This window comes from Phaethon aethereus (assembly GCF_964289735.1).
Source record: "Phaethon aethereus genome assembly, chromosome: 3".
NCBI lineage: Eukaryota > Metazoa > Chordata > Aves > Phaethontiformes > Phaethontidae > Phaethon > Phaethon aethereus.
The window spans coordinates 111,469,646-111,483,416 of NC_138576.1; the positions used below are offsets into that span (position 1 = coordinate 111,469,646).

Consider the following 13,771-nt stretch of genomic DNA (forward strand, 5'->3'; position numbering starts at 1 on the left):
CTGAACTCAGCAAGGCCTTCTACCGTTACAGGTTAACTATTTGTTGACTGTGTTGAAAAGTATTTTCCCTTTTTATGCTTCATTTCTGGTAGAATTTGGCAGAACTTTGCTAGCATAGAGGCAGCCATTGAAACAAACTCATGTTTAATAGTCATGTGCTGGTGTAAGTTCTTTGAATAGATGATGTTTTTGCCTTCTGAGATTTCCTCCTAAATTTGGTAAAGGTCCGTACATACCAGAGTAGACTTTCATGCTTATGTCTTTTATAATATATGTCTGGAATTTCACCGAAAAGATTAAACTATAGTGTTTGGTTGATTTGCACCTAGTTTTGAATCAAGTGCATGTTCCATCTGCTTCATAAATTACGCCAGTTTCTAATTTTTCTTGCTATTAAAGGATGAAAAGTCTGCGTTAAAGTTAAAAAAACCTTGAAATTAATTACCTTCCAAGCAAAATGTAAATCATTCTGAAGCCTTGAAAATATTTGGTTAGGAACAAGTTTAACACCCTACAGCTTTTGTCTGCTTCATCACTCAAATAAAAGCAGAGACTCTTACATTCTCCCAGCGCTTTAATCTCACGGGATTATTCTGTTCCCTGTTTCATATCCACAAACTGCATCTTAATCTTACTGAGGTCTAAATTTTTTGAGGTTTCTGTCACTATTGATAATATCCAACATGGCAGGTTTCAATAGACATAACTCCAGCCCTCTCAATTTATCTGATTTTCCAGTAAAGTCAGATTAGCTTTCTCTCATCAGTGCAGTGTTTGTGCTAATGTGAGTTTGAATTATAAAGGTTCAGAAAATTGAGAAGTACACGTTGACAGCAAAGTGCTAGCCAAAGATCTCTTTGTGAAGTAGCAATACGTGGAATCGTAGGTGCCATATGTGTTCAAAGTAAGAAAGAGCAGAGAGAAAATGCATCCAGTGCATGGGACACCTGAAAATTAAGAAAAAATTAATTTGTGGAGGAGGAATGAGATTTTCTGGGAAAGTAATAGCTTCTTATTTATGCCCTCACTTGTTCATCAACAGTGAGCTTTTTCTGGCCTCCAGGCAGGGATTGCTACTTAGATGACTCCTCCTGCTGCTCTGACGTGTTTACATCACCCTAGATAGCGTATGGCCGTGAAATGAATTCAGTTGGACACCGAGCCAAGCTGTTTCAGTAGGAATTCAGGACACATTATAATTTGTCATTTTCTTTGGATCCCAGCCTCAGGCTGTGCAATGAAATATAATCAAGTTCTGTAGAGGGGTAAAACACAAGGAAGCTACTCTCTGCTCAACAGCTGCACATTTAAAGAGTAGGCTGAATGAAATTTGGAGTTTTTTAAAAGGAAAAACCTGAAAAAGTCTCAATTCCAGTACAGGTTTTGATCTTTTCATAACAAATTTGTGTGCTTGAGGAAAATAACAATAAAATGTGACTCTTGCCTCCATGTCAGGTTCCAGGTTCAAATTTGTCCCTACTAAAAAGCCACAGATACAAGATTTGTTTCAGTTTCCTCTGTGAAGTGAGTTGTGATTCAGGTTCCTAGAAAATCAAATACTCATGGTCTAGACACTGCAGCTGTGGTGTTCCCCAGCTGTTTTCTCAGGGTAGACCAAGGAGTATGTGAATGTGCCACTGACAGTGCATTGCCTTTTGAGGTGTGTGAGTCAAAGCTGAGGCCCTGTCAGCAAGTATTCAATTGACCTGCAACCTCAGCCAGGAGGTTCTTTTGATATTTAAATATTTTGAATGATCTGGGGTTTGGTTACTCATGCCTCACTTCAAAGACAGAAGATTTCAGAGGGAAAAATTCCTAACAATCACAACAAAATCTGAGTTCAGGATCCTCCTCTTCTCATAGAGAATCTAATGAAATTGCCAGTATCACATGACCAGCATATCCTCTTGCTTTACAAGTTTGTAGTCTATCCTACATTTTGTAAGTGAAGAAATTTTTACTCTCATTTTCACAAACAGCTGAAAGGAAAAACTAATTTCCTGGATATCAGGGTTTATAATGTGTTTGCACATGAAATTTAATTTTTATTGTCTCAGTTGTGAGCGAAGTAAGGAGACGTGTCAGCAAAACTGCTACCATGGACTTCCGGGGGGCAGACTTTGGCCTGTTCAGGTCACTGGTTGAGAGAGTCCCTTGGGAGACAGTCCTGAAGGACAAAGGGGTCCAGGAAGGCTGGACAGCCTTCAAGAAGGATATCTTAAAGGCGCAGGAGCAGGCGGTCCCCATGTGCCGTAAGAAGAGCTGGCGGGGAAGGCAACCGGCCTGGCTGAACAGGGAGATTCTGCTGGGACTCAGGGAAAAGAAGAGAGTTTATCACCTCTGGAAGAAGGGGCAGGCAACTCACGAAGAGTACAAGGGTATCATTAGGTCAAGCAGGGACAAAATTAGAAAGGCAAAAGCTCAGCTAGAGCTCAGTCTGGCCACAGTCGTAAAGGATAACAAAAAATGTTTTTACAAATATATTAACAACAATAAGAGAGGAAAGGAGAATCTCCATCCCCTACTGGATATGGCGGGGAACATTGTCTCCAAGGACGAGGACAAGGCTGAGGTACTTAATGCCTTCTTTGCCTCAGTCTTTAATAGCCAGTCCAGGTATCCACAGGGTATTCAGCCCCCTGAGCTGGAAGACGGGGATGGAGAGCACAATGTACTCCTCATAATCCAGGAGGAAGCAGTTAAGGACCTGTTAAGCCACCTGGACACCCACAAGTCTATGGGGCCTGATGGGATCCACCTGAGAGTACCGAGAGAGCTGGCAAAGGAGCTTGCCAAGCCACTCTCCATCGTTTATCAGCAGTCCTGGTTAACAGGGGAGGTCCCAGAAGACTGGAGGCTTGCCAATGTGACGCCCGTCTACAACAAAGGCCGGAAGGAGGATCCTGGGAACTACAGGCCTGTCAGCCTGACCTCTGTACCAGGGAAGATTATGAAGCGGTTGGTCTTGAGAGTGCTCACAGGGCATCTGCAGGACAACCAAGGGATCAGGCCCAGCCAGCATGGGTTCATGAAAGGCAGGTCCTGCTTGACCAACCTGATCTCCTTCCATGACCAGGTGACCCGCCTAGTGGATGAGGGAAAGGCTGTGGATGTTGTCTACCTGGACTTTAGTAAAGCCTTTGACAGCGTCTCCCACAGCATTCTCCTGGAGAAACTGGCGGCTCATAGCTTAGACAGGTTTACTCTTTGCTGGGTGAGGAACTGCTGGATGGCCGAGCCCAGAGAGTTGTGGTGAACAGCGTTAAATCCGGCTGGCAGCCGGTCACAAGCGGTGTTCCCCAGGGCTCGGTTCTGGGGCCGGTCATGTTCAATATCTTTATAGATGATCTAGAGGAGGGAATCAAGTGCTCCCTCAGTAAGTTTGCAGATGACACCAAGTTGGGTGGAAGTGTTGATCTGCTGGAGGGTAGGAGGGCTCTGCAGAGGGATCTGGACAGGCTGGATTGATGGGCAGAGGTCAACTGTATGAGGTTTAATAAGGCCAAATGCAGGGTCCTGCACTTTGGCCACAACAACCCCATGCAACACTACAGGCTTGGGGAGGAGTGGCTGGAGAGCTGCCTAGCGGAAAGGGACCTGGGAGTGCTGGTTGACAGCCAGCTGAATATGAGCCGGCAGAATGCCCAGGTGGCCAAGAAGGCCAACAGCGTCCTGGCCTGTATCAGCAATAGTGTGGCCAGCAGGAGTAGGGAAGTGATTGTGTCCCTGTACTCGGCACTGGTGAGGCCACACCTTGAATCCTGTGTTCAGTTTTGGGCCCTGCACCACAAGAAGGATGCTGAGGTGCTGGAGCGTGTCCAGAGAAGGGCAACGAAGCTGGTGAGGGATCTGGAGAACAAGTCTTCTGAGGAGCGGCTGAGGGAACTGGGGTTGTTTAGTCTGGAGAAGAGGAGGCTGAGGGGAGACCTCATCGCTCTCTACAACTACCTGAAAGGGGGTTGTGATGAGGTGGGTGTTGGTCTCTTCTCCCAACTAACTAGTGATAGGATGAAGGAAATGGCCTCAAGTTGCGCCAGGGGAAGTTTAGATTGGATATTAGGAAAAATTTCCTCACTGAGAGGCTGGTCAGGCATTGGAACGGGCTGCCCAGGGAGGTGGTGGAGTCACCATCTCTGGAAGTGTTCAAAGAACGTGCGGATGTGGTGCTACAAGACTTGGTTTAGGGAACATGGTGGCGCTGGATTAATGGTTGGACTTGATGATCTTGAAGGTTCTTTCGAACCTAGTGATTCTGTGATTCTGTGATTTTCCTTCCTTAAAAAAAAAAAAACAAACAAAAAACCAAAAACCCACACCCCAAAACAAAAACAAACCTCAACACACATAAAAAACCAAAACAACAACAACAACAAAAAAACCCAAAAAAAGCCCCGAAGATAGTTTTAGGGGGAAGTTTAGGGGAACAGGGAAGGAGAAAACAAATACGGGCTAAACTGGTACAGATTTGAGTACACAATGGTGTAAAAGCTCTGAGAAGTCAGGTATATCATCATCCCTTTTACAGCTACATCTGTTCATCACAGCGGTTTTTCTGGTTTATTGGAAGAAGGACCACGCCCACTGAAAAAGCGTGTTCAGGGGATTTGTACTGCCAGCCCCCAGGACTGGTTAGTCTATATAGCAGCATAAAATGACTGGCTGCACTTCTTTACTGCTCTTCTGGCATCTTTAATGCCTAATGTAACTCTATTAAAAGGGCACATTCTTCTGACAGGCTAGGTTTGTGCTCTACCTTTTTCCCCATAAAACCCAGTTTGTGCCCTTTTACTTCTGGGAAGCCTTCTGGTGCCTGGCAGAGTTGTCAGCTGCACCTTGGGTGCAAAATCTATATTAAGGATCATTAGTGATTCACTGAAAGTGAAAATCATGTTCTAGTGGTTGTGATTTTACATGGCATTTTACAGGGTCTGTTTCTGTTGAGGTTACTTAATAAGTACAGAGTCTGGCTCATGTTGAAGAAAAGAAATGCAATGGTAGAATTAGACAACAGTAGAAATTAGGGAGGCAGTGTTTATTGAGGATGATAGGAAAAATTTTTTCATGAGTTTTGAAGGAAATGCATGATTCGTGGCTGAGTAGAGAATGTTTACCTATGGCAATATTAAGTGTATGGCTCATGGCAAGAGGAGCAGTGCGTTGCACCCTTTGTAAGAAGAACTTGCAACATAGGTAGAAAAGGAGATGAAGAAAGAATGAAGTTGCCTTCTGTTTTGAATGAGATTACTATTACTTTAAAACTGGTTAATTTAAAGGCAAAAAGCTAATGTATCTTTGTTGTTTGGAGCTGGAAACTTTCCTGAAATCCCAAGCCAGTGACAGAATGAGTGGGCTTTAAAGCCTGAAAGTATGGCTTAAAATAAACTATTCTCTTTTCATCCATTCATCTCAACAAACAGACCCACAGGTGCAAAAACTGAGGCACAAAACAGTTCAGTGATTTACCTGAGACTGCATCCATGCTCACAGAGAGAAGAGGTCACATTGCTGAGCTGGGCTGACTGAAGACCTAGACTGTAAGGGAGGGGAATCATATTAGGAACTTATCCCTCTCCAAGATTACCCTCCATGGGGTTGCAGAAGCAGTGGTTAGGAAAGCCATCTCCAAGGTGTAACCTTGAGTAGGTTTATACCTGTGGAGCTGTAGAGGCCAGGTATTTAGGAGACCCCATAGTGTACACTGAGATGTGTCCCCTCACTCAGATGCATCAGAATGTGGGGGAAGTCACTTAGTCACAGCCTGGGGGTTGTTTCCCTTGCCACCACCCTCCCCATGGTCAGGCACGCACATGACTCCACAGAAAAGAACTGAGTAGCTGTGGGGGTGCCTGCATGCCCTGAGCAACCTGGTCAGAATAGTCACTGCAGCTTCTCTGTGTGCCCAGGAGTCTCCTCCTCAGCTCACCTGGGTTCCTTTGTATGTGTGTGTGTGTCTCTCCCTCTTGCAGAAAATCTTCCCTCTGGCTTTTACTGTTCATTTGAAGAAGGAGACTGCGGCTGGATGCAGGGCTCTTCTGTGTTGCATCCTTCTCCATGGCGGATTGGAAGTCCAGAGCACAACCGTTTTCCTTCAATAGAAGGTGTGTGAGAGTAAATAGTAAGTGCAGAGAATGAACAGTGGAGAGCAAAACAGGTACACAGATACAGGTGGGGAGGGGGAATAAAAAACAAGGCACATTTTCCTATATACTTACATATTCAGCCTTCAGTGAAACAAAAGCCAGCTTTCTACTCCAAGTGCTTTGAGCAAAAGACTATCCTGCTCACTTTCTGTCTTGAGGGTATAGACTGGTACTTCAGATGTCCACAACTGATACTAATCTCGATCCTTTCTAAACAGCTTCACACCAAGTATTCATCTGCATGACCCTCCTCCATACTGATCTGATTTTTTCTTTCTGATTTTCCTATTTACTTCCTCTGTTTCTCTGTTCTGCTTCTTTTTCCCCCTTCTCATTTCCTGATTTTTCTTCTCTTTGTTCCATTGTCCCTTGAGTTCCACTTTTATGTATAATTACTCTATACTTGGTTCCTCTAGCCAAATCCCAGTAGTTCATTTCTAATCCTTCTTGTACAAAACACTGAAGGTTTATATCTTGGGCATTGAACTGGTTGAGTTTTTGAATCACAGAACTTCTGGTTGAGTTTTGGCAAACAGACTACCTGCCACGATAAGCTTTTTCCCAATGCAATAATGTAAATCATTGGCAGCATTTATTGCTGAGGCACAGAGCATCTAAGGGATACAATAACAACAGCAGAGTTAATGGTATATAATCCCAATATTGCTTTAGAAAGTTAGATCTGGAGTTGAACCTGGAGCATAAGATTCTTTACTTTGTGTTAACTGGTATAGGCTACAGTGAATTTATGCTGTTTCGTGGCTCAGCGCACAGCATTATAGACCACAAAGTGATGGAAGCACAGGTAAACATGAAGGCAAAGAGGCAGAAAGAGGGTGCTGTGGGGAGCTGGCAATAAAGTGTTGCTGATTCATGATTTGTTTATGCTGTAAAGGCAATTTCAATGAAAGCCCAAATAACTGGGCTCTAAGTAGGGGTACCCCCCTGAGCTCGAGGGCAGAGCTGCCAAGGAAAAGCCCTAGTGTTGCTACTGCCCTTGTTCCTCATGTTACAACAAATGATTAAAGGAGCCAAGAGGCCTCCAGCTCCATTAATATTACTCTGATGGTATTTTGCCGTAGTTGTATTTTGTTTTGGGATTGGCCAAGATAAATATTCTCTTCTAAGTTACCTTTCATTCATAAAATATACATTTTGTTATTCAGCCTTGCAAGGAGGATGAATCTGAAGTCATGGAGGAACAGAAGATAGCTGTAGGGGGAAGGTAGACAGACTTCTTAAGTGTATTTCCTGAGTATGTTTGTTGGGTAAAGCTGCATCCCTAATAAATTGAAAAAGCCTTCTACTCTCCGGCATTCTCCTGTAGTTGGACCCAGCTGACATAGGTCTGGGGAGGTTTCATAAACCCTGATACCAGAAGGTGAGTGCTGCAGTTTGACCTTCTTCGTGCTCTTTTATCCAGGTTGTGCACTCCTCCTTAACACCAGCAAAGCACCAGCAGTAGCAAACACTGTGATGACCAGCACTGCATTTCCAGCTCCTTTGAGGAACTCCCCCTGCAAGGCAAGTCCTAATGTTCTCTTTTCTTTTGCAGTTTACAGAGCTTTTTTTGTGTGTTTGACTCTGTTTTTCAAAGATAGCCACTAGCACAGCAACCACTTTCTCTGATGGCTTATCTATAAAATATACTTATTTAATGGCCCCTGTATGCAGGGGAAAGGTATGGTTAGCTGCTTGAAATGCCACTTTTGTGGCATTTGTGTTCTGAAAAGCTTAGCACATCTTGTCCTCATTGTATGGCTTCACATGATGTATTACAATCTTCATAATTAAGCCTATATCCTGTAAGGGTAGAGCAGGCAGCGTTACATAAATGCAAAGAGGAAGAAGCTTACTGCATGAACAAACGTTGTATTTGCAAGATCCAAGAAAGAACAGGCTTCAGGACTGCCCCGGAGCTGCTCAGAAAATACAATGCATGCTTTCTTTAGCACAGGTGAGATTTGAGCTGGCAGGTCTTCACCATGCTGCACCTCAAGCCTACCAATCCTCATCTAGGCCTTGTTCATAGATGCGCTGAAGTTAGCAGCAGCAGAGATAAATTCATGTAGAATGGAACCAGATTCTTATTCAAGCAGAAAAGCTGTTGACGGTCATAAGACATCAACTTAAGCAAATAGATCAAGGCTTGCCAACCCTGCACAAATGGTTGTAATTTCTGAGTCAGCTGTACTTAACCCTTAAACTGCAGATTGCAGAAAGATGACATGTCTGCATCTTTTTACTCCAGTCTACAGCCTCACAGATTATATTATCACTGATAGGAATTATTAATGATTTAGGACTTTGAACCATGGCTAATGACGTAGAGCATTTCACATCTTGAATGGTCACCCTGAAACATCACACAAGCTCCTGGATCCTGGAGCAACGGGACTTGGGAAAATTGATCCTAACAAAACACAATTTGATGTTTGTTGGTCAAGCACTGAACAGACAAAAGAATCAGATTCTCCCTGTTCCACTGATCTTAAAATGCAGAAAGGACAGGAGGGGATGTGTTAGAAAGTTCTCTGGACTGAAGGTACATAGAAGATGGTCTTTCTTTGGCTTAAAGTTTGGTTCGGTTCACTTCTGTTGGATATCTCAGTTCATGTAGCAAAGTGCATCTGTGTTTGCTATTTAGATATATTCATGTCCTCCTTCTTGAGGAAATACATTCTACCTTGTTTTTCCTCCCTTCTGTGACAGAAGCGTATGCAGGTTCTGAATATTTTAAGACCTTGTTCTGCCATGGAACAGCAAGAGCGAGTGTTTTTCATAATCCACCTGACACAGGAATCAGTGTGAATGATTTCCCAATATGTGTATATTTTTTTCTTGTGTATATAACAGTGCAAATAATTAAACTTGCCATCGGGGGAGAAGCTGCCATGTATTTCATCTGCTCACATGCGATCCCACCTTCGTCACTCCCCTTGGCACTTAAAAGGCATCCGGACACATCCAGCATTGCAGCTGTCGGTAATAAAGAGTGAAGAAGTTTGGCAAGGGTTTTGTCTCTTGCCTTTTCATATAGTGTAAAAGCTCTCTTCTCAATGAGCCCCTGGTGGCTTCAAATTCTATTTTACTGGAACAATCTGTCTGTGAGCAGAATAATTTAATTCCACTTTTCAGCACAACACAAGAGGAGAAAGGAGATATTCCCTCCTACGCCCTTATTCCTCCAATAGGTGCCAACAAACTTCCTTATAGTGAAATTATAGTCAGAAAAGAGATTGTGAAAATACCATAATGCTGTCCCATATTTATTCATCCTCAATCACTTCCCAATTGAACTGGCTTAAGTTGAGGCACTAAAAGATGAGTTTTCTTCTACCTGTCACTGCTGACAGCTCCACCTGGCATGTCACAACCAGGACAGATTCTCTGGCAACTGAAATCCCACTGACAAAACTCACTTATGATTCATATGGCAAAGGGATCTCAGCAAGTATGTGTGAATTAGACCCATTTATTCTTCCACAGTCAGAGCAAGCCATAAACTCCCTCTTCTATGTGATCAAGCTCACATGCTCCTTTAAATATCTTCTTGCTCTCCTTGCATGTTCACTTACATGGTGGCTAGTTCTGACAGCTGAATCCAGTGCCTCAGAGAGATTCAGCTCAGATTCACATCCTGCACCAATATATATTAATGATGGAGGCTGTCCTTAAGCCTGTCATTTAACATCCCTTCTCCTCCTTGTATGCCATGTCTACCCCAGGATCAACATGCCTAGCTCAGCTGAATTCATGGGGATGATACTGAATGCGCTGCCCTGGATACTCAGCTCGCTCATCTCTCCTGGGTGAGTGGGGCTTACCCATGGTCCGTGCACAGGACTTCATCAAAGGCCATATGCTGCAAGCCCCGAGAGCAACAAAGAGGCCAGCAGACGTCTCCAGTTTGCTGATCTTGACTCCCCTTCTCTTCTCTCCCTGCTACATGGAACCTCTGGGGTACTACTAGGCCCGCTGTTTAGTGAAGCTACTGTTTTTTTCCCCTGATCCCTTAATTTGCTTTTATTTTATCCAGTAAAGTTAGACAATTACACCCACCATAGGAATTGCTGACACCCTGCTTTTTAGCTTGAGGTGTACCTAGGAATTAATTACTTCAACCTCAGTGTGAGGAGCATTGCCTGCTGCAGTATTGTTTACCAGGCTGGAGGATTCTGTTTTTTTGCCAGAGTGTCTGTGAAACCAGGACTCAATGCTGATAAGGAAACAGTCAAGCAGTCCAGGGTGGGTGCCAGCCACAGAGTTTGATAATGCTTCAGGCTTGTTTTTTCTCCCTCAGCCTAGCTGTTTAATCTTCCACTGTGATAAAGTGGCAAAGGAGATGACTGAACAGTCTGTGAAAATGACTGCTAGCACCCTGGAGGCTTGTGGGGTGGCCTGGTCCAAACACCTTCCCTGTAGAGGTCTCTGGGCAGCTGTTTGCAATAGTGCTGATGCTAACACTTGGAGACTCCAGAGCCTGGGTGATCTTTGGCATACATATTGCCACTAAGTGGAGGATAAGCACGACCCTCCATCTTTGTGCTCTCCCCAGTTTGTGGTTGGTCACCAGGAGCGTGCTGGGCTGCTTGCAGACTCTGCTCCCCTAGTGATTCCCACGCTCTGTGGGAGGCTTCTCATTAACTCAGAAAAGGAAAAATCAGGCTGACCTACTCTGTACTGCCCCACATGCATCAAAAGATGAGAAAGGGCAAAAACGCATGCAGGAGATACAGTAATAAATACAGCCTGTACTTTCCCACACATGCTTGGGATTGGCCCTAATGTGCCTTTCACTTTGTCTATAGCTTTGTATTGCGCTTTGCTCCTGTTTGTTTTGAGCATCTTTATACGTTCATTTTCTTCGATCTTCAGTTCTTCAGCAGGCCAGAGCGGTTAGTTTGTGATGCTGCCCTTTGTCCTTGTTTCCATTACTTTTTCACTTTCTTTTTGTTGTTTTATTAGATCTTGGCTAGAGTATCCTGACTTCAAAGAATCTCTCTTGTTTGCAGTCCACACAGTCTTTGTTATCTTTTTCATGTTGCACGTTCAGTAGGGTCCTTTGCCTATTGACCCCATTAAAACCCAATTTATGTGGTAGAGGGAAACTGTGGCACTTCTACTAAACCTTGGGGGAATGCAGAAAGTGGTACGTATAGTCCATGAAGAGATGCTCCATTACCCTGAAGTAGCCAGAAAGCAGGGACGCAACAAAAACCTCTGGAAATGCTTCAGGAGCCAAACTGAGTCACAGTAATCAAGAGTGAAAATCTTTTAACCCACATGTAAAAGTTAATTGGAAACAAAACATGTGCAATTGAGCATAGGAGTGCACATAAAGTGTGAAGAATTAATCCAAACAGTGGCCTGATTTAAAGGCAGACTTTATAGAGCTCAAGCAATAAAGCACAGCAGTATATGTCCCTTCTCTTCACATTGTGATTCCCCTCCTCTGAGTGGGAATCAGTTGGCATGCACAAGGACGACAGGGCAAAGAGGTGGTTAGACATTTCCTCATTTTGAAGGAGAAATCCATATGCATGGCATCAGTAGCTGTACTGCTGTCTGGGAATATGGGAAACCACATTGCAATTAAAGTCCAAGGGAAGTACTGTCATCTCAGACACCACCCATGGAAAAACTAAATTGCTTTGCCACTGTTGATAGCCTCTAGGTGTGCACGGTTCCCAGACTATAACGGCCACCTACTTCTCAGTACTTTGCAAAGATGTCAGAGAGATGACACAAGAGCGTTGCAGATGTCCAGGGAGTGCTCACCTTCACATGGAAGCTGGAGACTCAATTCTGACACCCCACATCTGGACAACAAGGCAATCCCATCTCCCTCAGACCCAGCAGTGTTGCTGTACAAGTGCAGTCACGTACGTTGACTTGCTTTTCATCCCAGTTTTCAGAGATGCGCCCTGCCATCTGCATCCTCAGGCTTTGAAGGATGCCATGGTGCCTGTAGTTCATAAAAGTCATACCAGTGTTTTCCCAAAGTGTTTGGGCTTCTGTGATAAAAAGATGTAAGACCCAGTCCAGGACTACTACATTCTGTGAGGTCTTGGTACAGTGTGTACCTGTCTGGGAAGCAGTAGTTATATCTATCCAGCGAGATTTTGTTTTGTGGTGGATTATGACTATTACTTCTGTTTGGAAGTCACTGCAGAAACATGAACAGTCTGGAGACTGATTTTTAGAAAGTCTGTACTTCGCTCAGCACAAGGGAATCTGTGATAGACCTTAGTGCCATATCTGAGAAGTAAAAGCCATGAAAGTAGTTTTGGTGTAGGCTATAATAGAGAAGGAGAATAACAACAGAGGTGGCGTTGCCTGGATGGTGATGAACTTGGAATCAGCCCTAAATGTTATCACATGTATCTCCACAAAAAAAGGTGACTCTTTGCAACAGGGACTACATTGTGATTGGGATAACTAGATTATTTCATTTTTCTGTTAGATCCTGGGTCAAACATTTTAAAGGGTATAGATGTGCTGAAAAACAGTGAAAACAGATTCCTGTGATAGTAAAAGAGCTTTGTGCTTTTGTCCATGTTTAAAAAAATGAAAATCTTTTTCTGATGCTATTTTGACATTTCAACTAGCTATTTCTTGAAAGCCACCATTATGTTATGTAGGTAAGTACTAAACTGAGCCAGACTTCTTTGAAGCCTGAAACTACTTTTTGAATGTAAACATAGTCTCCCTAGAAAATAAATATAATAAGTAGATGTAAAACAGTATAGTTGAAGTTTGCCCTCTCATTTGGGTTTATAGGTATAAAGATGTTTTCATCCTCTGTGGTTATTAATTCAGTTCTCTTTTCTATGCAAAAGTATTGTGTTTTAGAGCATGTAAATCAGTAATATAAATAATTTCTTGAGTACATTCTGAGCCCCATGCTGACACCTGCAGAGCGTGTCTTTTCTTCTTCTCTATTCCTTGAGCTTTAAATAACTTAGAAGGGTACATGGTAATAACATTGACTCAGAACTTTTATGAGCATGAAAAATACAACATAGATATGCCTCTAGCACAACTTTTCATGTGCTTTATTTTGCAGAATGTTGTTAGCATCCTTTTTTTTATTTTTAAGTGTCATTTATTATTCAGCTCATTCACTGTTACCTGTCTTTATCTTTTCTTGCTTCCTTTGCCACCTGGATTCTGTGGCATTGGATTGAAGGATCTATAATATCTGAAATTTCTGAAGACCTGGTCACTGTAATCCCTGGCAGCAAAATTATGAGCTCTTTCTTTCTCTTTTGTTGTCATCTTTATTTTTATGTTTGTTTCCTGAAATGAAGGTGCTTGTCTTAGGTTCTTGATTTTGTAAAAGTAAACATAAGTAAGAAATAGTGTGAGAATAACTAGCATGAGAATATGTTCATATAAAATACAAGCTTCTCTTGCCTGCCTAGGTATTTTAAAGCTACATGATCAGATCAGTTAATTATGATTTTATCATTTACATAAGTTTTTTTCTTTGCACAGCTGGGTCCTAAGCAAAAGCAGAAGTGTCAGCAGACTACAAGAGAGACTGATCATGCACAGTTGTTGATCTGGCCAAGAAACAGGAACAAGACCTTTTGGTCACCTTTCTTATTCATAAGAGTCCAAATCTA

The 13,771-nt window shown here is 43.0% G+C and overlaps 1 protein-coding gene across 1 annotated transcript in view; it reads left to right on the forward strand.

Moving 5' to 3' along the window:
- The window catches only part of ALK (ALK receptor tyrosine kinase), a gene marked incomplete at its 3' end in the record, with an annotated part of 246,977 nt that overhangs the window by 169,069 nt on the left and 64,137 nt on the right, over positions 1-13,771 (forward strand). The window contains exons 6-7 of the mRNA XM_081998640.1: positions 5,967-6,098; positions 7,564-7,664. Of these exons, the coding sequence (XP_081854766.1) occupies positions 5,967-6,098; positions 7,564-7,664 (233 nt within the window). The remainder of the gene's footprint in view (positions 1-5,966; positions 6,099-7,563; positions 7,665-13,771) is intronic.